The sequence below is a fragment of the Convolutriloba macropyga genome, chromosome 6 (assembly GCF_964194025.1).
Source record: "Convolutriloba macropyga chromosome 6, txConMacr16.3, whole genome shotgun sequence".
NCBI lineage: Eukaryota > Metazoa > Xenacoelomorpha > Acoela > Convolutidae > Convolutriloba > Convolutriloba macropyga.
In genome coordinates this window covers 62,375,941-62,400,201 of record NC_134473.1, presented here as the reverse complement: position 1 = coordinate 62,400,201, position 24,261 = coordinate 62,375,941, and the positions used below count along the sequence as shown (strand labels likewise).

Genomic DNA, 24,261 nt, shown 5'->3' with positions numbered 1-24,261 from the left:
AGGATCATCAGGGATACAAAATGATTACATTTTTGTTTTTATAAAACATTTTTTCTGAAGAAAAATGACAGAAAAATTAGGAATTTTGTAACCACTTTTTTAAATTTTTGGCTTTTTTTAGTTTTTTTTTTCAATGGTAGACAATTTCTTTAGCTTGTTATGACTTGCCCATTTTTTCGCGAGCATTTCATTGCTCTATTTGCTCAAAGTAACTTTATTTGGCTTCATTTTTTCTTGTAAAATTTAAAAAAAAACACCTTACTTTTTCTCGTTTTTTATTTGTTCAATTTGGTTTTAAATGTCGTTTCTGTTCTTCCTCAACCTTTGAAAGCTTTTGGGGAGTTTTCTAGTGGACGTCAGTTGTTTTAGCTCTTTTGGATGTCTCTAATTTTGAATGATATTAGTTTTGAGTTGTTTTTGTTAAAGAAAATCGAGTAAATCAGGGCAAATTTTGGCCACTTTTTGCCAGTTTATTGCCTATTTCTTCCAATTTAATGTTTTTTGTTGGTAAATTTTTCTCAATAAGGAGCATTTTTGTAGATGTCGATACTATGATTTTGCACTTGAAGGCTTAGCAGGGTAGTCTTCATTTAAACAAATTATACAAATCTCTAATTCGTTAAAGAGTTTTTCTTAGTCTTTTTTTTAGTTTGTTGTTTAACGTTTCTCTGCAAGTACCAGGTGGGTGATTGATCTAGCCAAATATATAACTAATTGAATTCTATGAGTTATGGATGGAAGCTGGATGTTATCTTTTTGTAGAGAATTTTCTTTGGATTTTTAGAGAATAGTATTTTTCGATTTGGTCCTTTGTCAAGTTGTCCAGTTCTCCAGTCTTTTCTTTGTGAATTGGTTACTCTGTCTGTCGATTGATACTATGCTGGTGATGCATCTGTTTAGTGAGAATAGTCAGATTTCTACTTCGAGTCGTTTCCGGAATTCTTCCGGCTATGTTTTTTTTGAAGATGTGTTCACACATTTTTAAATGACTTTGATCTTTCAAAACGGGATAAACAGGTAAAGCCCAGCGGGCATTAAGTTTCATTAGAGGCCCAAAGTGGACGTTAGTAGTCCTTCAAGTGCTTAGAGTGTTGCAGCTACTGGGATGGCCTCAATTGAAGGTTAAAAGGTCATTTTTTAGAGTTCTTGGGCTCAAAATGATGCAATTTTTCATGTTTTTTTTTGTGATTTTTTTAAGGTTTTTGCTTGATTAGTCATAGGTTGAAGTTTTTAAAAGTTGATGAAGGCCTTCTGCGAGAAAAAGGTACTTGTTATGACCAAATTATGAGCTATATGTTCTGGTACTACAAGCACAAACACACAAAATGATACTAAATTTTGCAATTTTTTTCAAGTTTTTTTTAAATTTTTTGTCATTTTTTTTGCGTTTTTCCACCTTTTGGGGCCAGGGAATCTCCTTTAAGGTTTGATAATAGGGCACTGTATAGTTTCTAGTAACAATGGAGGGGTTTTCAACATTCAAATGTCTCGAATTTTAGCATTTTTTTTTTGATAAAATTTGCAATTTTTTTGATGTTTCTTAAAGTTTGTCAATTTTTGATATTTGTCCATTCTCAAGTGCCAGGAAACCTATTCCACGGTCTGAAAACAATTATTGCATAGTTATCAGTTTTAATGGATTTGTTTTCAACAATTTAACCTTTCGATTTGGAAAATTTTTTGATAAAACTTGCAAGTTTTTTTTCAAGACATTTGTCTTTTATTCAGTTTTTCGTGCCGGAATAGCCAGATAACATCATACAGGGTTTGATAGTATGTTAATAAATAGTTGCCTGGTGGTAATTGGATGGTTTTCACTATTTTAATAGAACGAATTTCTGTTTTTTGAAATATGAAATTTTTTATAAAAATTATTGCCTATCGATCTTTGAATCAATTAATTTTTTAGACTTGGAATTGGTTTATTGGATAGCCTCTAGAGACACTAGAATCATTTTTCAAGAAATGATTCTTAAGATATTAATGTCACGATTTTCAGCAACATTTCATTAAATTTTCAATTGATATTTTTAGTTTTTGAAAATTTTCGATTTAATCGATCTTCAAGGAGCAATGAATTTTTTCAGGCCTTGCAGATATAATACTGCACCAATTTAAGAAAAAAATGGTTTTGAACATGTTTTTTCAAATAGGTATTTTGAAAGGGGTCAAATTTTGCCTAATGGGGTAAAAGCTTCCAAGTTTTATCAAGGATTATATATTTGTTTAATTTGTTTGATTGTTTGTTTCTCAATTTTTTGAGATGATTTTGTTTGTGTTTTGGCTGGCATCGTTGAATTGGTCTGCTGTTCAGGTAGAGTAAATCTACGTTTTTCATTCAATTCTTTGAATTGTATTTCAGGACTTGTCCCGCTATGTTTTTTTACTTCGTCGAACTTTTTTTCGCTTTACCCATTTTGCCGCTTTTTCGACATTTTGCGTGAAATTTTTTGACTTCTCTAGGCTAGTTTCACTCGTCTGTCATTCTGCTCAAAGTCCTTTTAAACAACAGCTGCTCAGCAAAGCATTTCAAAATGAAGAGAGTCAGTATAAAGAAAAATCAAAGTCAGATATAGAAACGAGATAAACCCATAAAGCCCATTTTTAGATGCCCGGTACTTGAACTTTGTTATCATAAGTTTAAGTTACTATCTATAATGCTTATTGGTATTGATACTAGATCCTGTAGCCTCTCAGTGAGAGACAGGAGTATGTGCAATTACGAAATGACATCAAAATAAATTGCACTTAAAAATGTTTTTATACAAAAATCAATTTTTGTTGATATTTTCTTCTTTCAATCCCAATAGAGTTATGGGAATCAACTGCGGCTGTTTTCGGGCAATCTGCCGGGTATGTTTCTCGTTTTTCTTCCTGAGTGAGAAATTGTTTACGTTTCCTTTGTGTTTAATAGCCGCCTTGAGCCTCTCAGCGGCTATTATTTAGGCGCTCTCCTTATTGCGATTCGAAGAGGAGTATTGGTGGAGCGCCTCTTTTTGATCGATAATTTATTGGAGTGTATTTAAAACAGGATGTAAAAGTCAATGCCGCACCTGAAAACTCAGTGTTTAGTTCAAACGGCTGAACTAATTGAAGAGAAGAGAAGAGAGAGAAAGAGAGAATGATTTTTTTGTTCATATAGCGTTTTTGAGAGAGCGACAAAAGTAGGTGTGAAGAAGTTTTCGCTAAGCGAGCGAAATATTTTGATCACGCGCGGCTTTTTCGAAGCGGTTTTTTAGTTTAAACTTTCGAAGTGGTTTTTAAGTAACGACGCGGTTTTTAAATAACGAGTAACTATACGTTTGGGAGCATTTTTGACGAGCTCAATCATATATGAGTGTTTTATATGCAATCTTGAGCTATTTTTCTGATTTCGCCGTTTTAGACGCTTTTTAGTAGTTTTATGTCCTCTTTTTCATATTTTCAGTAGGGTGTTACATTTTTGGTTGCAATTAGCTTCTTCGTGGGTTTTTGTGGCCTTTTTGACTTCAGCAATATTAGTTTAAGTTCGTTTTAGGAGACTTAAATAGTCTAATTTTAAGTTTTTTTTTGCCTTATTCGTCCATTTTCTGCGTTTCACAGTAATGGTTTCATATTTAAATGTTTAGTTACTGTTTTTCACGGTGTTATGGTTACTAAGTGGAAACAATGAAAAGTTTGATAGCACATATTTCAAAAACTAAATTGATCATTTCTGCAATTTTTTAAATTTTGTTCTTGCTCCCGTTTCATATGTTCCACAAAGCGTTTGGGTGTTGCATAGGTGCTCAATAAAGCAGGAGTTTTTTTAAGGTGTGATGAGAACAGTTATTGAGACTTTGCAATATTCAGAGAATATTATTAAAAATTTTAATATTTTTTAATTTTGTTTTTTTTAACTATTTCTTTTTGCTTAATTTTTCTCCTTTTAGAGATGGATCTTCGGTTATATTTAACACATCGAAAGGCAATTTTTGAGCTAAGTTAAAATTTAACTGGCTCAAATGGGTATTGAAGAAACCCCTTCTACTTGAGCAATGTTATGATAACAATTGGTTACAGTTTCTGTGGGTAAGAATCATTTTTTGTTGAGAAATGTTGTTAAAAAAATGGCGAAAATTGGAACTATTTTTCTTAATTTTTTTGCAGTTTTTCGTTTTTTTCAGTTTTTAGCTAAGTTTCTTTGCCTATTATGAGTTGCCTATTGTTTTACAAGCATATGGATACCCTATTGGCTGAAGGGAATTTTTCTTTGGATTTATATATTTTTTGAAATATTAAAAAAAATTAGTAACTTTTTCCAGTTTTTCAGTGAAAGTTGTTTTTAAGAGCTTTTTTTTCATAATTTAGCCTAAAGTATTTTTTAAAAAAATTCACATAAGTGGTTTTTGTAACTGCTAGTTGGTTTGATGAAGTTATTTTGGCAGAGATCGTTTTTTCGGGATCTCAATTTATAACAAAATTTGATCAGATTTTTTATCATATTTTTTATCACAGATTTGATTTTATTGTTTTTACTTTTTTGTTTCATGACTTTGTTTCAAGATAATCATAAATTAGTGAGGGCACGTTTTGTTTGATGAGTGGTTGGATGGTGTTTAAATGAATTTTCACTTCGAGTCGTTTCCGGAATTCTTCCGGCTATGTTTTTTTAATTCGCTTTACCTTTTGATCACGTTTTTTGTCTTACATAAGTCACAATTCTCACGTTTGACTTCTGACTTACTTCACTCACTGTTTCAACTTAATGGATTTTAAATTCTTTCACGCATTCATTTGCGCAATGTGGTGAATACTGTCAAAGTCTAAAGATCAAAATCCAAAGGGACGCGACAAACCGATAAAGCCCGGTCATTAAGTCAGTGCATTAGGTTATGAAAGTTCAATAGAGCGATTGCTAGCTGACATTAGTATTATGCTTGATAGCCTTCAGTTTAGAATTTGAATTAAGAAACGTTTTAGAATCTAACTGAAACTGCACGCCAAATTAGAACACTTTTTGACACTGAAAAGAAACCGAACAAAATTAGGTCAATTTGTCTTTTTTTTGGAATCCCGATGTGCATCAAGCGCGTCAACGGCGGCTATATGCCGGTATTTATGTTTGTATTTTGGGCTCTATGCCATCAATCAGCTTACTGGGGTCAGTTTCTGAGGCGCTTTCTATTGCCGTAATCGTACCAGAGGGGGGGTACAAATTTGGTAGCCATTTTGGACCAATTTCACGCCATTGACTGAATATTATGAAACTGATGTTGCTGAATGTTGTGCAGAGACTTCAACTCTCGCAATATTCTTGTGAAGAGAGACGGGAGCTGTGCTGTGAGTGACTTGGGCTTTGCTCAGAAGGTGTCTGGTGCAGATTCATATGGATACACTACTAGCCTCATTCCAGATGTGGGCACCCTCCGCTACATGCCACCGGAGGCTAGTTACTGCACATTTTTTAACTGCCAGTATTGAATGGATTCAAATCTTGCAAGATTTCTAATTTACTTGGGAGACAGCTAGCTCAGTGATCTATGCATTGAAAGTTGGAAGTCTTAGATTTGTTTGTTTAGAGAACCTAGAGTCAAATTTCCAACAGTGTTTTGCTATGAAGAAATATTGAAAGGCAAATGGTCCGGCGAAAAAGTTGCAACCTCGTCTTAACTCAAAGCATTTGCCTGCATTGCATTGCATAAGCTTCTCTAGCGTATGCCCCCTTCTAAATTGTTTGCCTTCCCAGTCGTTTGAGAGCAATTCTCGCTATGACGAGTTCTTACCCGGCTATCCCTCACAACGGTTACCAGAGTTCAAACTTAATTGGGTTTATCTTTAATTTTGAGAGTCTTCATTTTAGGTTCTGGAGGGATCTGTTGATCTGAACAAGTGCGAAAGTGCTCTTAAGCAAATTGACGTGTATGCCCTTGCACTCGTTCTGTGGGAGATCAGTTCTCGCTGTGACGAGTTCTACCCTGGCTATCCCTCGCAACGGTCACCAGAGTTCAGACTGCCCTTCCAAGCAGAATTAGGCCAAAGCTTAAAGTTTGACGAGATGCGCAATCTTGTCTCAGTTCAGCAGGGAAGGCCAGTGTTCCCAACCGGGTGGATCCAGGGGAACGAAGCTGTGCGTTGTCTGATGGATACTATCCAGGAGTCCTGGGACCAAGACTCAGAGGCCAGACTAACTGCTGCTTGTGTTGTTTCTCGTCTGGCTAGCTTGGTATGCCTCATTTTAAATTGCTCTTAAATGTAGTTTCGAGCAGTTATTTGAGCCCTATTCATCTTTTTCAGAGATTTTTTTGTAAGATGAACCCTTTAACGAACCCCCGCCTGACTCTCAATTTTTGCTTTTAATTGCTCTTGAAGTTAGTAACAATTATGTTAGTGTGCTAATCCTGTTGGTCTTTGTATTTTACGCGTTTTGTCTACGTCAGATTTGTTGTCTGACCGTTCGACTTTTTGTCTTGGAATAAAAAATGGAATAAAATTATGAAACCTGAAGTCATTAAGCAAGTACCTGCAGTAGTCTTTGAGTTTACTGGTCTTTAAGATGCACGACGGGAAAAATTTGCTAGGAATTCTACGAAAAGAAGAAGTCTCCTATGACCCTCCCATATTTATCCCGATTTACCCCCATTCACTCCTAGTTCAGCCAAAATTTTCAAATCACAACCGTTAACCCATCGTTCGAGAGCAGTCAGTCCGACCTTAGTCGGATATTTTGACATTTTTGACGCCGGAAATCTCAATTAGCATTTAATACCGTTCCTTTAATTGTTTTTCTGTGCGTACACGTGATGTGTTGAACTCATCAGCACTATATTTTCAACCGCATTGTGTGATGAGTTACCTCACTCTCTAGTTAATTTTTAACGCTGAAATTGAGGTCCTAAAATTCCTCCTAACTCTTTCAAGGGAATATGGAACCCCTGTAAAGAAAGTTGTTAAAAATAAGGCGTAGCGACCAAAATGAAAACTTAAAATTGTTTTGACTTAAAATGATCTATATTGGTTTTTGGCAACTCCAGCTCATTTTTGTATCTCTTTCTATCTATATAATAAAGCAATAAAGTTTTTTGCAGCTTGGTACGGCAGTCTGTTGGCTGTGGGTTACTTTCGTTACCATATATAAGGCCAATTGTTCTTAGGTAGTCTTCATGACGCATTAGAACCAGAATTCAATTTAAATACCCAAATAAGAGATTTCCCAAATAGCAGCGTCAGCTACTCATACGGCTATTATTTAAGCGCGTTTTTAAAGTTCTAAGCATATTTAAAGTCTTAAACCAGTTTTCGATGCTGTATTTTCATTCTCACTTTTTTGATCAATTGCTCTTGAACAGAATTTGAAACAATTATTGCAAACAATTTGTTTTTTTTTGCAAATACGGTTTTTTTAGATTGTTTTGTGCTTTCATGCACTTGGGTTTTGAGTTAATTAAATTACTTTCTCAATAATAATAAGTCGAATCAAAAGTGCACCCATATTCGGGAGCCTTCTTCACTCGAAAACATCAATTTCATCCCTTCTGTGAATTTATCCACGTTACTATCCCCTTCTGAAGTAGGCTTAAATTAAATCTAACCTCCGCTTGTCATTCGAGAGCAGCTCGTTCGAAGTTAGTGGATTTGCTGTTTAATTTCGTTTAAATTGTAATCTAGTTGCTGATTATAGTTACTATGATGTAGAAGGCGAGTAGATTTCAGGTGGGAGTTTTTTTTTACCATGATTGCAGAAATAAACCCATCACCAGTCCTCTTATCGCAGAGCAGTTCGTCCAGCTTTTTTCGGTTATTCTTTAAGATAATTGAAGTCAAATCAACAACCTTTTTAATTGCTCTCAAACGAAGTTTGAAGCAAACGTGTTCAAAATGTGTGTATTTTTTTACGCACATTTTTTCTTTGAGCTCTTTGTTCTGGAACATTCTTCGACTTCTCAAGTGACTTTTTCACGCTTCTCTTCATCATTTTTGAGTGATCTCAGTTGAGCTCACTCTTAAGTAAAATTTGTCGTAGAAGCGATTGTTGCTTGATACAAGGACTTATAAGCACAGTGGTGAAGGCTGTAAGGCTAGGACTACGGAGGGTGCGAGTTCGGAGCTCACCGTAAAGAGCAATTTACCGCTAATATTCAACGGTTGGCTAGTAATTCTGCAGATATTTGTTTTGACTGATTCGAAATTGTAACAAGGAGGCTCGGTAATGTGCGTTCGCACATTAAGTTCCGACCCCGCTCATCTACATTTTTCACTTAATTGTCTACCAAATGAGGAAGAGATAAAAAAAATTAACATATCAACATATTGTTCAACAAACTACTAAAAGAATAAAACAATCTACTCTAGAGGGCCTATGAGACCTGTGGCTACCATAATATGACTACCAGAAAAGACGGCAATAAAAATCAAATAGTTACAAATATTATTTACGACCAAAACTCCTTGTCCATTTTTGAAAACCACTAATAACCAAATCAAAATTGCATCAGATAAAATTTATAATCAGAAGATTAAGCGGCACTTTTTTGAAACAAAGTATGGGACTTTTTCTCAATAAAACTTAGCAACAAGTCGACTAGAAATGAGCAAAAGGGGCAAAGTTTATTAAAAACTTTGCTTTGTTTTAAAGGAATTAAATTCGAACTGATTAGAAAAAATACACAAGTGAAACCATTGAGAGAGTCTTTTATACCTCAATAGAGATCGAATGAGGCCTTTCATTATCCAGGACATGTCATACGACTATAAAAAACGGCAAAAACTAAAAATTTGCACAAAAAATCATGCACGAAAACGATGTCCCCCCAATCAATTAAATATTAAGTTTATCACTAAAAACAATAAAGATCTTCGTTAGGATTGTTTGAACGTGACGCCTATTATTATTGTGATACTATGAAAAGACAACAAAAACCTACCAAAAAGGGTCAAATATGCAAAAATTACGAAAATTGTTTTTTATGAAAACTGGTTGTTCGAAGAAGAAAGACCATTCGAGGAAAAAAACCGTTATGACGAGAAAATTGTTTTTAAATAGGTAATTGAAGTGAATTGTATATAGAGATTCTTAGCTACAATTTAACAGAAATAAAATTGGCTGATCTCAAAAATCTATCTTTTTTTATTGAAAACAAATGTTTTCAAAACTCATAGCCAGCAAATCTTTCGACTAAAAGACTTTAGACAGTTTGTCTGGCAACTACTTGGAAAACTAATTGCGATTCTTATTGATAAGACTAAATCATAAAACTATAAAGTAACTTTAAGTTCAAGCTGAACTAATAAGTTTCACAAACAACTTTACAAAACCACTGTTTTGAAGCCATTAAACTTCTGAAATAATAACCGCGAGAATAAAACATCTTCATTTGCTTCTCTTTTGACCATGATAACGTCTTTTTGTATAACGACTATAACAAAATGACAACAAAAAGAACCACAAAAACTGAAAAGCATCTAAACTTCACAAAATTCTTCTGAAACAAATTGTCTAAGCCCTGAAGACATCATTCAAAACGTTTAAACAACAGAACAATTATTGTTTGATTCAAGAAAACATAAAAATCTCTATATAATGGGGCTATTTTTTGAAACTGATACAACATTGTAAAATACGAAAAAAAAACGCAAACCAGAACAAAAAGGGATAAATTAAAGAATACTATTACTTTTTTAGAAATTTAATTCGAAAGTCAAATTAACCATTAGCTATTTACCGATATCAGTTGTTAAGTTCATTTGTTTGTCTTTAGTTGGCCACTGACTTTTAATTACAAAGTATTTGGCATATGACAACAAAAATTAACAACAAATAAAGGGCAAAAATAAAATCTCTACCAATTTCTACAAGAGAACGGTGTCGCAGCCCTTCAAACCATATATTATGAAAACAAAAAATATGTTCAGTTTCAAATGTTGTAAAGCTTTTTTCAGTTAGATTGTTAAATGATGTTACAATTTACAAAAGAAACAAAAACAACAGCAAAAATGAGAAATTATGCACAAAAATTAGAAAATTTTGTATGAAAACTCGTAGTACCAAAAGCAAGAAAACCTTTTGCCGAAACAATCGGACGCAAAATTGGTTTGTATTCTATACGGAGGAAAGGGTGACCTGTTTTTACTGAGAATAAGCAAAATGTTGACTAAAATAGTATACAAAATTGACAAGTTCAAAAAATCACAGAAATTTCCTTAAAACAAATACATTCAATAACATAAGAGACATTAGGTAACAACCGAATGAATAGAAAAGGTTAACTTGCGCCTGTTGAGGAACAAATTTAGAACTTTGAGTGGTTAAACTTAAAAATCAGACTGCCAAAAGAATAACAATTGAAGGCAAAAGACAAGAATTCAGTTAAATTTTACCCAAAACTCTTCCTCAAAGCCATAAAAACCCTTTGATTCTCTGAAAACAAACTGTATCTACATTCGGCCTCAAATTTACGTAAATTGGACTTGTCATTAACGGAGCCGTGAATAAAAAAGATTTTCAGTAATTAACATTAAAAAAACAAAAGCAAAAAACTTTAAAAAATGGCTGCATCAAAATAAAAACCAAAAATTTTCTGATTCTAAGAATACATGATATTGTCGAATTTCTCCCTGATTTTGTCGGGCGCCCAGCAAACAGACCAAGTGTTCCAATTGTTTGCGAATTAGACCAATTGTTGCGAGGAATTCTTCAAATACTAAAAAAAAAGAACGATGCATTTTGTATAATTATCGAGTTAAATCTGCAAAAAGTCAAAGTTTTAATTCCAGAAGACTTTCATACGGCGCCTAATTGCAACTAGCGCTCTTTTTAAGATTAGGGAGTCTGTTTTAAGGTTTCTAGGTCACTAAGTCGGACAAACTTTAACAAAGTGGACCAAAAAACCAAATTTTGTGCCATTTTTGATGAAAAAAGTTTGATTTTTAAAAATTTTATCAAAAATTTGAGCCAAAAAACTTCAATCAAACAATTCAGCAACGTTCTTCTATCTCTTCTATCAACAACACTCTGCTGTTCTATTTTTTTAACTTATGTTGAATTATATTAGCGAAATTGTGCCAAATTTAGCAAAAATTACTGAAAATGTGAACAAAAACAGTCGAATGTTCACAAAACTTTAAACCTCGATAACTCCCTGTAAGAAACGAAAATCGAAAAAATCTTTTTAATTCCGTATTCTACGCTGGACGGGCTTTTCAATGATACCACTCACAATTCTCTACGATGAATATATCGATCGGCCAAAATTGACTGAACAAAAAAAACCCAGTTGAGTATATAGTTCCTCCCTCCCCACTAAAGTGGGGGTCGGAACAATAAGTAATCTGCCCTACATGTTGAGTTCGAAGCACCTATTTGTTAGATGCCAAATGCCAATGTCGCCAGATTTTACAAAACCAGATTTTAAAATAGAAAAAATTTTGGTATCTCGAAATGCGAGCTTTAAGCAAGGGTACTCTGCGCAAGTTTCTCGATTAATTTCCCATTTTCCCAATCAGAGTTACGGAACAGATACAACAAGGACCTACTTTTAGGTTGCGTAATGTCAATGGAAAGTTTAACCTGTTTATACAATGGAAAGGCTGACGAACTTCACTAAGTGTTCATTCGTACTTTTCCTGTGACACTCTATTTTGATAGAAGCAATCGAGCTGTGAGGTTATAAGTTGAGCGCAGAGATCAGTAATACGCTGTTAGTGCAATATGCCAGTGTATCTTTTCTAATTTAATTTATTATTTAGTCCTCATTGTGGAACAATGGCATAATTGACCCTGATGACGATTACACGCACCCACACCCCCTCCTTCACAACCCATTTGACCAGGAGGGGGAGGTACAATTGCCATCTACAGCTGTCCCAGCTCAGTTGCTAACTTCTGCCACTGTTGACCTGAACCATTTGCACATCAATGTAGCGACAGTGGAAAGTGCTGCTGCCAATCTAGACCCCTCCGATGCGTAAGTTCATAAATTACTATATAGATTTGTAAACAATATTTCGGGCCTTTTGATGATAGCAGTGGCAATAATTTGAAACTGCTTTCCAATTTGCATTACTATTTTTTGCGCTGAAAAAGACCTACGTTAACCGCGGAATGTTGTAATGAGAAATTGGAAAGTTATCTGGTCGATGTTAACTGAACATAAATATTTTTTGTAATTAGAAATGGGCAATGTTCCAATGATCTTTAAATGATATTTGCATGTATTTTAAGGCTGAAACCTTTCACTGCTGAAAATTTTGCATTCTGGTTTATAATTTCATGTCTACATACGAAACGCAAAAACCTTTGTGAAGAGTTCGAGAAAGTGCTGGAAATATCGTTTTCTGCTAAACTTTATTTTCGTGAACCACTTTTGGGTCTGGAAACGGTGAACAGACAAAACAGTCCCAGACTAAATGGCCCCCCAAGAAAGCAGACAAAATAGTCCGAACTAAAGATATAAGAGTTAAGCATATTCACAACAGTTAACTAAAAAAAACATATTCCCATGATTATAATTCATTGAACAAATATTAAGCTGATTACAACATATTTTTTGCCGAGCAGTGGCTAAGCTTCCATCATCATAATTAATTGTTCTTGCAAGCAGTTTGAAGCAGTTATGGTAACAAGTATGTCTTTTATGCAAAATTTTTGCTTGATCGTTGTTCCTTCTAGAACATTCTTTCGATGTCACTTCTTGAGTGACTTTTCCACGCTTTTTGATTTGTTTGAGAGATTGAATTGCGGTAACTCCGAAGTTAAGTCTAAAATAAAACCGATTGTGAGCGATGTACCTATTTAAATCGTGTAGCGTAGAGGTTTTTGTCAGCGACTCTCATCGCCGAGGTTTCGGGTTCGAACCTCACTTTTACACCAGAAGTTTGTCTAGCATTTGCCCCCTTCTAAATTGTTTGCCTCACCAGTTGTTCGAGAGCTATTCGTTCGACGTTAGTCGGTTTATGTGTACAATATTAACAACTGAACCTAAATCCTTTACATATTCCTTGTTCCAGGGAACACAATTCGAATGGTGACAGATCTTCCCTAGTACTGGAGGTGTCCGCTACAGACTTGCATACTGCCACAAGTCACATGCCCTCTCTACCACCAGACCAATTAGATAATGACGAAGACAACGAACGCTCTTCTTCAGTCTAACTAACTGACGACACACGCATTATAAATTACTCAACACATACACCGCTTTATTAAAAGATATTAACTTCTTTGTAAAAGATAATTTATTTCATTTTGTACTGATATATTTCAATTCGCTCTTGAGTTGCAAAGCTCATTATTTAGAATAGATTTTGTGAAGAACTGTTTTGAGTGACAAAGTAAGGAAAATTTTGGCGCTAGTAGAACAAACAGACATGTATATTCAACTGGCCAATCAGCATCGAGAAAATTTGCATAAAAATGTCTGACTTCGGGTAAACAAGTCGCATGTTCGGTTGTGAATGTTTCATATCAAACCCCATGGGCCGATTAAGAATGACCATAGCCCGCTAGCAATGCGCAAGCATTATAAATAATTGTGTTAAAATAGATTTAAATTATTATTTGTCTGTGATATTAACAGTTTTGTGCCAGTTCTTCTGTAACGTGGTTTGCATCAAACACTGATTCGTTAAAATGACTTCTGGCTTTGTTTGTAACTTCTAAAACTTGCACAAACAAAAATTCCGGATTTGTGCCTATTTAACTCTATTTAAGTTCTGATCTTCGAAATTTACTTCTGGTTACATGTACACTTATGTAGTGATTTTCCCGATGCATCAGTCTTGGTTTTAGATATAATTCAGGCTCATTATGGGATTTAATGTCTTTTCTTGTTCCCTGCATTTCAAAGATAATGTAGAACTATCTTTTTCCTCCGAAACTAAACTTATACATTTAAGAGATAAGGATACAATATGAAAGCCCATTAAATTGTTTCAAGTTGACCCACGCATATCTGAAAAAAAGGCTATCGAACGAAGCTCAAGCAATTTGTGGTGTGCCTCTTAATACGGCTCAAAGTGGAGTTTGGTATTCCGTAGGTTTTTACTAGCTGAAGGTGAGTATTAATTTTCTCATTTTTCCTTATTAAGAACAAGATGTGTGTTGGTTGGCCATCGGATTTTTACAACAAGAATTGTAGTTATACTGATATTCGCTTCTTTAATTGCTTTAATGGTAGTGAAACAAGATTCAAACGTCGATGCTGCTCGTCCAGGCTGGTTTTGGTTACCTTCCAAATATTTGGCCACAGTTTTCTCAGTTTGGGAAAATTGTCCTTTTCGGATCCTTTTAGACTGCTTAAAATTTTAAAGGAACCAATCTTTAATTTTTCCTCCGCCCAACAAGTTGATGAATATGATTTCAAGTCAACTTATGTTCGATGTTCCCGTATAATTGATAATAATTACATTTGTCTACAGGTGTCTTCGTGTAATTTTTGTAATGCTACACCTTAAGTGTTGATGCGAATTTTTACTATAATTGACTTGTACTTGCTAATTGACTTAAACGTCTTTTACATCAGATGTCTTTATCCATTGTCAGTATCAAACTGTTTCTGGCTAACAATCATTTCCGTGAAAGATAATTCAAATCATTAGTAAAATAATAAGGGAATTACAAGACAATCTATGCAGCAAAATGTTGCAAAAGGAGATTTTTGTTGTTTTTTGACACGTGATCATATTTCGTCTCGCTCTCAAAATTGTTACTTTTTGCAAAAATGTCAAATTGCTGTTTTGTGCCATTTTATAACAATTCAAAAATGACATTGCTTCAGTCCACCACTGTTGATTGTTTGCGTTTTACAAACTGTCACTTATTACTTATCAGCTTTTTAAAAGGGTAGCAATAAAATTAACAAAATTTTCAGTGATCAAGTTTTTGGTTTTTAAAGCCCCTAACACAGTGCAAAAATTATATTGCTCAAAATTGTAATTTGACCAGATACCTATTTGTTTTATGTTGGAATTGAAGTTGAAGGTGAGACAAGCTAGTAATGCAATACGCTGACCTGTTTCTTGCTATATCTAATATCGAAGAAAGAGGGGAAGTTGGAATCAACAAAAGTTTCAATTTCTTGCAAAACAATTTTATTGAGAGAATTCGTTAATTGGATGTTTAGTCTGAAATAGAAGTCAGCAAATATGGAGAAATTAGAACAAGACTTACTGAAATCGTTCAAAACTCAACCCAAAGGCTGTTTGTGACACACCGTCTGACACGACAGAAACGCTTTTTGCTAATAGATTTTGAGCCTGGTAGCTTTCAGAAGGGAATTTTCCGATAGTCCTCCAAGACCTTGCGAACTCCTTCAAGACCTTCGATTCATTTTCACGTAGTTGGAACGTTCCTATTTAAAAAAAAAACAAAAAACACATTAGAATTTAGTTGCTCCAGCGATATACAGACGACTTCTAAAAAACATTAATTTCTAAACTTTATCGTTTTGGGGAATTCCCTTCGTCTGTGGTACCCTTGCTTGCTTCATTTGCTTGTCTGTGAAAATAAATTGATTGCAAATCAAAGAAGCGCGAGCTTCTATGTTAACCCTACGCAAAGGTTGCTATGCATATCATTTTTCTAGCACTTTTTTTGATTTAAATTCAGATGGTAGATTATACAGAGTACTTTATACGGAGTATTAAGTTTAATCTATTTACCATCTTGGACACCATACGAGTCAAAAGACTCTACAAGAGGTGCCCAGAGAAAAAAAAAACGAGCAACACCTAATAAAACATATCGAAAACATCTTTATTATCCAAATAATATGCCCTAAGTTTAAATCGAATCGAAAAAAAATTTTTTTTAGCTACTTGTTTGGGTAATAGATTTTCTTTAGCAAGGTAGTTGAATATTTTTATTATTGAAAATCTCGAGGATTTCTTCTGAGTCTGTGTTTTGACTTTTGGCAAAGGGATGAGTACTTAATGGACGCCCGCGTGTTTGGCCTGTTACTGTCAACATCAAGAAAATTCAAAGGAGAAACTTTTGCAATCTGATCCAGGATCGCTTTTACAACAGCGTCAAAATATAAATCAAAAACTGACAGCACGTTGTAACGCTTGAAAAGATAGCATACATGGTCTCCTCTCTTCTTGAAAAGGATAGTTTTTAAAATGCGTTTTTGTAGACAAAAAAAGAACAGTTTTGTTTTTTTGCCCAACCGTAAGCTAAAATTCCATACGATATCATTGGTTTGGCATAACTATTATACATTTGTAATAGAAAAGTTTTCGAGAAAAAGTTTCTTGCTCGGAACAGCATTCCGTTGAATTTTGCTAATTTTTTTCCAACATGTTTAATGTGTAGATCAAAATTTAGATGCTTATCAATTAACACTCCTAGATATTTGAATGAAACTACTTCTTCAAGCACTTCGCCTAATAGAAGATTTTTTGATTTTTGTACATTCCGGCCAAAACCCACAATTTTACATTTCTTACTGTTAAAGACAAGTTTGTTTCTTGAACACCAATTTTCAATCTTTTTCAGGTCATTATTGAGCTTATCCTCAATTTCCAAATTTTTGGTCGATAGTTTGAAGGGTTTTCAAAATTTCCATTTTTATGTAGAGGAATTACTTTAGCTGTTTTAAGACAAACCGGAAAAAATCCTTCTTGAATGCTCCTACTTATCAGTTTAGCCATATGATAGCTGACTACTGAAGCTACTAGTTTTAAAAGTTTGTTACTGATGCCGTCATGACCCGCTGTGCTTTTGTTTTCTAATGAACTTATTATGTTGAAAATTTCAGTGTCAATGGGAAATTTAAAAAAAGTTTTGTCGTGACATGGTAAAACAGGCTCACTGTCTACATTGTGAAAATTTGTGTTACTCATTTTCTTCCCCACGTTGATAAAAAGTGATTAAATTCTTCCACATCGAGGTCTATTACTGATTTTTTCCTTTGCCTTAGGAATTCCTTGAACAATTTAAATTTTTGATCATAGTGCTGTTTGCTAGCATTTCGCACTTCATTTGTTACTAGATTACGTAATTGCTTGAACCGGACTTCATTTTTACTATTTGGGTGAGTGTATCATGAGCACGATTTCTCTTTCTAATAAGATTCTTTAGCCTGTTTGTCATCCAACTGTTTTTGAAGATTTTATTATTCGTAATTGGACAATTATCATCAAAAAATTGTAGAATTATTGAACTTAGTTCACACCAAGAACTTTCAAGATCATAATCATTCATGTTGTTTAATCTATGTTGGAGAATGAAGAGGAAGTTCAAATAATTCTGTTCATTCTCAAAAAATTTAAAATTACGACTGTAATAAAATTCATAAGATTGAGAGCTAGAGACTGAAAAATCAAATTCATAAAGTAGAGCGTAATGATCGCTGAAAGTCCATTTCAGGGTTGATACGTCTTTTGATTGTTTCGACAAAATATGATCGACACATTTGCTCGTGAACTTAGTTACTCTTGTGGGTTCTGCGTTTTGCATTTCATAGTTAAATGAATTGATCAAGTTTTTGTACCGTTGATGATATGTATCAGAGATATCAATATTAAAGTCACCACAAAAAATAGTTTGTTCTTTCATCGCGCTTATATTGAACAGTAAACTTTCAAAAGTCTTAATAAAAATTTGAATTTTTTCAGAGGGAGGCCTATATAGAACACAGAAATGTATCCGCTTTTTTCCACTTTCTATGGTTAAAAGTAGGTGCTCCAGATTTCCTTCAAAAAAGAATTTGGATATTAGCTTACAATCATCTCGTACAAAAAAGCCAACGTCTCCTCCTCTTTTGTCATTTCTATTTTTTACTATCATTGGATGATACCCTGTTATGAAATACATGTCTATTGGATCGTTATCAGTGAGCCAGGTTTCGCATACAGCTATTACAGCTGGTTTGGTTTCGAGGGTTTCTAGTTGGCAGCAAAGTTGGTCATGACGGATCTTAAGGATTGCACGTTTTTAAACAAGCAATTTCGAGTTTTTTTTCCATTACCAAGTGGTAGATGATTGTCCAATTACTTGATTTTAAAAATGTTACGAAAACAAAAAGTCGAAAGAGAGTGTACACTGCGTCTGTTTTTTTAAACCGCGTTTTTTAAACGTTAGGAAAATCATCTTTTGGGCGGTGTGTCGTTGTCATTAAGTTTTTTCCAGCTGGTGTTGCTCCCATATGATAAATTTCGTCGAAATTATCAATTTCAATTACATCGCCAGGTCGTTTGTTTCGTCGCTGATTTGGCACTTGATGAGGATTCCAGTTGTTGGCTTGGTTGCGTTGATACGGAGATATTTTCTTTATTGCACGTGATTCAAGATCTTCAACTGCTTTAACACTATCAACAGGTTTTGTTAAACGCCCATTTTCAGTTTTTAAAAACAGTTTTACCCTACAGTTGTAGGTAGTGGTGACCAAATCCAGTTCGTTTGCCCGTTTTTGAATTGCCAAATCATGTTGGGGGAGACGTTCTTTCATTTATACGGGTTTACCATTTAGGGGGTTCTTAAAATTTGCGAGCATTGGACGACGATTGTATAATTCAATTTTATCGTTGTAGTAAATAAATTTGACAATTACTGCAGGGGGGTGTTACCTTTCCAATTACCCAAGGGGTGGCAGGCTTTGATTGCGTCCGGAGTCATGGAATAATTCAATGATTTATTAAAGAAAAATAAAATTTGATCCGTTATGTTGGCGTTACCAGGTTGCAAAGGGGGGTTATTTATAATGATTGTGTCTTTCAAACTAAACCTCTCGAGTTGAATCACTCTGGATTCCAGTTCGGTAACTTGGTTTGTTAGAGAAACTATTTGGTCGTCTTTTTCAATAAGTTTTTCATGGAAATAAGTAAGAATGTTTCGTATTTTTTCGTCAGTAATAGAACAAATTTCAGTTTCGAACGCGAATTTGGCCATGATTTTTACGTAAGCAGTGCAGTAGTTTCTAATAAAGGTGAAACACACTTTCGGAGATTCAATTCGCTATCTGTATGCATCAACGTATAGTAAAGCAACAACGTATAAGCTGTAAAACGTACAAAGCCACAAGTGTTTTTAGACGGCAAAGACTTTTTGCTCATTTAACTGGTATCAGTCTATCTTTGATACTTGAGATCAAAGCTGGTCACCATTCTATTCGAAACCGTGCAAAAAACCGAAAAATATTAAGTTCAAACGAGCCTTACTTGATAGGTTTAATTAATAGGTTTAACGAAATTATGTTATTTGCACTCTTTCCGAGCTTTGTACGTAAATTGGAACGATTTCTATGCGTATTTAAATACTCGATTCTGATTGGCGAAGAAAAATGACGCATTTTGGTATATTTCTCGCTTAGATTTATTTAGTTCCTAACATCCTCCGGCCCAGAAGAAGATGTTGGGAGAATGGGTACTAATTTTACAAGCGGGCGGACGAGTGATCTGGTGGACGTGTGCAATACGGCGGAGCGTGCAACGCTGTCGGAACCTTAACGAAGTTCAGTGATCCGAGCAGTAGGGTAGTAACCCCTCGGGTTGGCCTCTTCAACTAACCAAACCTAGTCACCGGTCTTAAGGTGATGCTCGGAAGGCGCCTGCAACTTGCAACGTCGGTTCAGCGCCGGTACGTGTTCTTTGATCCAACGAGACCAACTAGCGTTAGCGTAAGACTGCGCGCGGGCGTAACGTTTACGGTGATCAAACTCATCTACGCCAATGACGGACGGGGGACTACGTGCTTGGTTACCGAGGAGAAAGTGATTAGGTGTTAATGCTCCTAGGTCGGACGGGTCGGCGCTTACGGGCGTTAGCGGACGTGAATTAAGTGCATGTTCGACCAGACAAAAAATGGTACTTAAAACCTCATCCGTGAGGCGACGTGTTCCAAGGAGTGTGTAAAGTACGCGCTTGAAACTGCGTACTAGCCTCTCCCAGATGCCACCTTGGTAAGGCGCACTGGGCGGGTTGAACCTCCACTTGATGCCTTTGTGGGCAAGTTCCACGACAATGTTGATGGTGTTCCACTTTTCGATGTTCTCGCGTAGTTCTTTTTCCGCTCCAACAAAATTAGTGTCATTATCAGACCAAATAATGGTTGGTGTGCCTCGTCGAGAGACGAACCGCTCCACTCCCATTACACACGAACTGGCGTCCATGGAAGGAACGATTTCAACATGAACGGCTCGAGTAGTTAAGAATGTGAAGAGGAAACCCCACCTCTTCTCGGTAGTCCTACGTACAGTAACATACAGCGGGCCGAAGTAGTCGACCCCGGTGTTTGTGAAGGGAGGAGACTGGTATGCGAGTCTTTCTACTGGGAGGTCAGCCATGATTGGTTGGATAGTGGCAGCTCGGAACTTTCTGCACGTGACGCAGTTTGATTTAATTGAACGCAGTGAGGATCGTAACTTGAGGATGGTATAACGTTCCTGTATTTTAGCCCGCAGGTAGTCAATACCTTGATGATGATGTTTAACGTGGTTGTGCCTAAGGAACAACTTTACATATGCATGGCGTGCGTCAAGAACGATAGGATGTTTTACATCAAAGTCAACTCCGACCAACCGCTTGATGCGGCCTGCCGATCGGATTAGACGGTTTGGCCCAATAAAGGGAGAAAACGGGGCAATACGGCTACTCCGTTTAACGGGTTTGTTTTCGAGAAGATCTTTTCTCTCTGCATTGAATGACTCCCCTTGCACAAGATACTGGAGATGACGCTCGGCTTCGTCAAGCTCCGTGGGGTCTGTGATGCTACCATCGACATTACGGTAACATTCGTGAGAAGGTAACAAGCGGAGTGCGTACGCTGTTATCCGTAGCAACTTCTGATAAGAACTGTACTTATCGAAGGGAATTAGTTGCGGGGGCGATTCCTTAGCTGACTTGGTTACGGATGCGGCCAATGATGTATTGGTTTCGTCAGTTTCCTTAGTTACTATACCAAGTTTGATGTTATTAACTACTTCAGTGCTTAGTTGGAACGGGAATTGCTTGGTTCTTAAGAAATCTGGACCTCTCACCCAGCTACTTGATTGCAAAACCTCAACGGACATACCACGAGTGCCGGCGTCTGCCGGATTATGGCTTGAGGCAACGTGGTTCCACTCATCAACGCTAGTGTGTTCTAAGATTTCGCAAACACGGTTTGCAATAAATATTGGGTGCTTGGTTGCAGAGTTAAGCCATTGCAAGACAGTGGTGCTGTCGGTCCACATGAAAACCCTGTTGACTTTTACTGTGAGAGCTCGACAGATATCTTGTTTCAATCGAGCGGCCAGTAGCGCTGCCTGTAATTCCAGCTTTGGAACCGTCATGACCTTCATAGGTGCTACGCGAGCTTTACCCAGGACAAACGCAAGCTCCGTTTGGGGCCCACTCGAAGTAGTTACTCGAGCTCGGAGAAATGCAACGGCACTGAAAACTTCTTGTGAACTATCGCCAAACATGTGGAGTTCCAGGTGTTCAAAGTTTCCAGAAAAGTAGCTCCTTGGTGTAGTGATTGCGGCAAGCTTGGGTAGTTCTACACTCCATTCGAGGAACCTTTCAGCAGTGCCCTTTGGTAATTCTTCATCCCAGTGTTGCCCGCTGGCACGCCAGATGTCCTTTAGTAACAATCGGGCACCAACGGTGAATGGTGCCACTAGGCCGATGGGATCGAATACCTTAGACACTAGGCTCTATACCAAGCGTTGTGTTAAAGACTTAGCTACTGTACTGGAGGTACCCCGACTCACAACTAGAGTATCATTGTTGTGATCCCATTTCAACCCAAGCACGTGCGAAGATTCCTCCTTAGATGAGGCAATTACTTTTGGTTCGGTGGACTGAGGTGACCCATCAATTCGATCAGCCAGATTTGGTACATTGCTTACAAACTTAGTAAGCTTGAACCCACCTAGATGGAGAAGTTGCACCAACTCCTTCGATCTTTTGAGAGTCCTCTCAGGTGACTCCACCGAATCCAAGTAATCGTCCATGTAGAAGTTTTCTAGGACGGCTTTGGTTGCTTCCGGGTACTGAATAACATTGTCTCGGGCCGTGCGTTGCAGTGCATAGTTAGCGCATGTGGGGAGTCTTTATCCCCGAATATATAGCGTGTGTATTGATACACTACAACATTTGTTGTGGGGTCCTCCCGCCACAAAAAACGCAGTGATGGCTGGTCGCAGTCAGGGACACCCACTTGGAGGAACATACCCTCAATATCTGCGGACACAGCGAATTGATGTTGACGGAACCTAAGTAGTACGTGGATTAGGTTTTGGAGCAGGTCGGGGCCAGTGAGCAAAGATTTATTCAAAGAAGTACCGTGGAACTTTGCTGCACCATTTAATACCCTACGCACTTTCACCGGTTTGTTCGGATTGATTACGGGATGATGTGGTAGGTACCACTCTTTATTCGACCGCTGCTCGACCTTGTGAGCATCAGGGACTGTAATCAAGTAACCTTTTTCCAAGTCTTCACGGATGGTACTAGCATAATTTTCTTTCAATGATGTATCTCTCGAGAGCCGTTTTTCGAGAGACTTGAGTTGTACCAGTGATGAAAAGTAGTTATTCGGGAGTTGGATGTTGTCATCAGCCCATAACATACCGACATCGTATCTTTGGCCGTTATAGAAAGTTGTTGTTTCAAATATTTCCTGCGCGCGAGCATCCGCTGCGGATCGTGGGTCAACTTGCTTGAACGCGCCGTACGATTCCATATCATACCAAGATTTAACCTGACAAGCTAATTCAAAATCCTGTTCAATACTGGCTTTGAAACACACCGAGACTAAACTTGAACTTGACGGGAGTGGGCCACTTAAAACCCAACCTATGGGTAAGCGGACAGCCAACGGTGAGCACTTTTCGTCGGCTGAAAAATACTCTAACGGGCGGATGGCATGGTAGACATTCTGTCCAAGTGTCATCTCAATTTCTCCATAGCTATATCTTACTGGATCTGGAACTGCCAAATGTGGGTGAGTTTCTTGCATGGACTTGACGTCAATGATGTCGGAACCTACGTTTAATGTTTCCCTCACATAGGGACGCACAGTCAATGCTTCGAAGTCTTGGTCTTTATGAGGTGTCACAGTCAATTGAACCACCTTTGTGTCTATGAGTTCTTCTGTGTTTATACCCTTGACGGTCAGTTTTAATGCGGTACCCTGCAAACCGAGTCTAGCTGCGAGACTATCGGACACCCAAGAGTTACTGCAAGCGGTATCGCATAAAACCAACGCCGTAGTACTAGTGCCAGAAGAATTAGTAAGTTTCAGTTCCGTGACCTGAAGGAGGCTTTTAACATCCGTCACGGATGACAAAGTGGTTGTTTTGCTTGGTTGCTGTTGACCCGTAGATGGCCTACTTGTACCTGTGTTCGACTTCGAAGTATCGATGTTCTTGTTTGTCGAGGGTTTAGCTGGGAAAACCCTTTCAGCTCCATGAAGTAAGGTGTTATGGGAGCTGTTGCAACCATCTTTCCTACATTTACGGGGACTTGGGCATTGCCTAAACATGTGTTTATAACGCAAACAAGAGAAACAGAGCTTTGCCTCAGCCACGACCTTGGCTCTCTGCGTGGGGGTCTTTTCCTTAAAGACACGGCATTCCCACAACCGGTGGCTGCCTATGCATACAATGCAACTAGAGATTGATGTTGACGGAGATCTCTGTTGCGGCTTAGGGTTACTCTTCTGTTGCGTATTTGAAGCAAATGCCTTTGAAGCAACTTTTGATCTTGTTACTGAGTTGTTGATAGCCTCAGTCCTTGCTTTAGTTGCGGTATTCTTCATTAAATCGTGCGCTTCGGCCTTCTCTTTTAACCAATCATTGAAAACAAGACGAGTAGGTTTCACCCAATGCTTTTTGACCGTGAAGAGTGACCATGACTCCTTCATATTGGGTGGAAGCTTCTGTACGGCAGTGTTGAGAAGCGCAGCACTCTTTAAATCCAAATCATATGACAGCGATTTAAATGCCCCGACAAGACTTGAAATGCACCCCGAGTAGTTAATGATGTTATCGCTATTGTGCATCTTCAGTGGTGGAAAGCTGTTGAGTTTGTCCAAATGTGCACTTACAACCGCCTGTGGTTCGCCAAATTTACGTTCTAAGGTCCTCAGTGCGTCTTTGTACATTGCGACGAAGTAAGCGAACTCAGCTATAGCTGTTTTAGCTTTACCTGTTACGAGGGTCTTAAGGTATGTCAATTTTACATCATCAGTTAAGGACTGAGAGTCAATTGCGCTTTTAAACTGACCATACCATTCGTGCCACTGTAGAGGATCCCCACTGTATTGTGACAACTTCCATTCGGGTAGTGGGTCATTCCTCTTGCTAGATAAGGCGTCAGTGAATG

At 37.0% G+C, this 24,261-nt stretch overlaps 1 protein-coding gene across 1 annotated transcript in view; it reads left to right on the top strand.

Annotated features, from left to right (window-relative positions):
* The window catches only part of LOC142341834 (bone morphogenetic protein receptor type-2-like), a 46,058-nt gene extending 32,788 nt beyond the window's left edge, over nucleotides 1–13,270 (top strand). Inside the window, exons 5-8 of the mRNA XM_075393086.1 lie at nucleotides 5,253–5,406; nucleotides 5,822–6,184; nucleotides 11,704–11,921; nucleotides 12,964–13,270. Coding sequence (XP_075249201.1) covers nucleotides 5,253–5,406; nucleotides 5,822–6,184; nucleotides 11,704–11,921; nucleotides 12,964–13,108 — 880 coding nt within the window. The 3' untranslated portion in view covers nucleotides 13,109–13,270. The remainder of the gene's footprint in view (nucleotides 1–5,252; nucleotides 5,407–5,821; nucleotides 6,185–11,703; nucleotides 11,922–12,963) is intronic.
* Nucleotides 13,271–24,261: the final 10,991 nt, after the last annotated feature.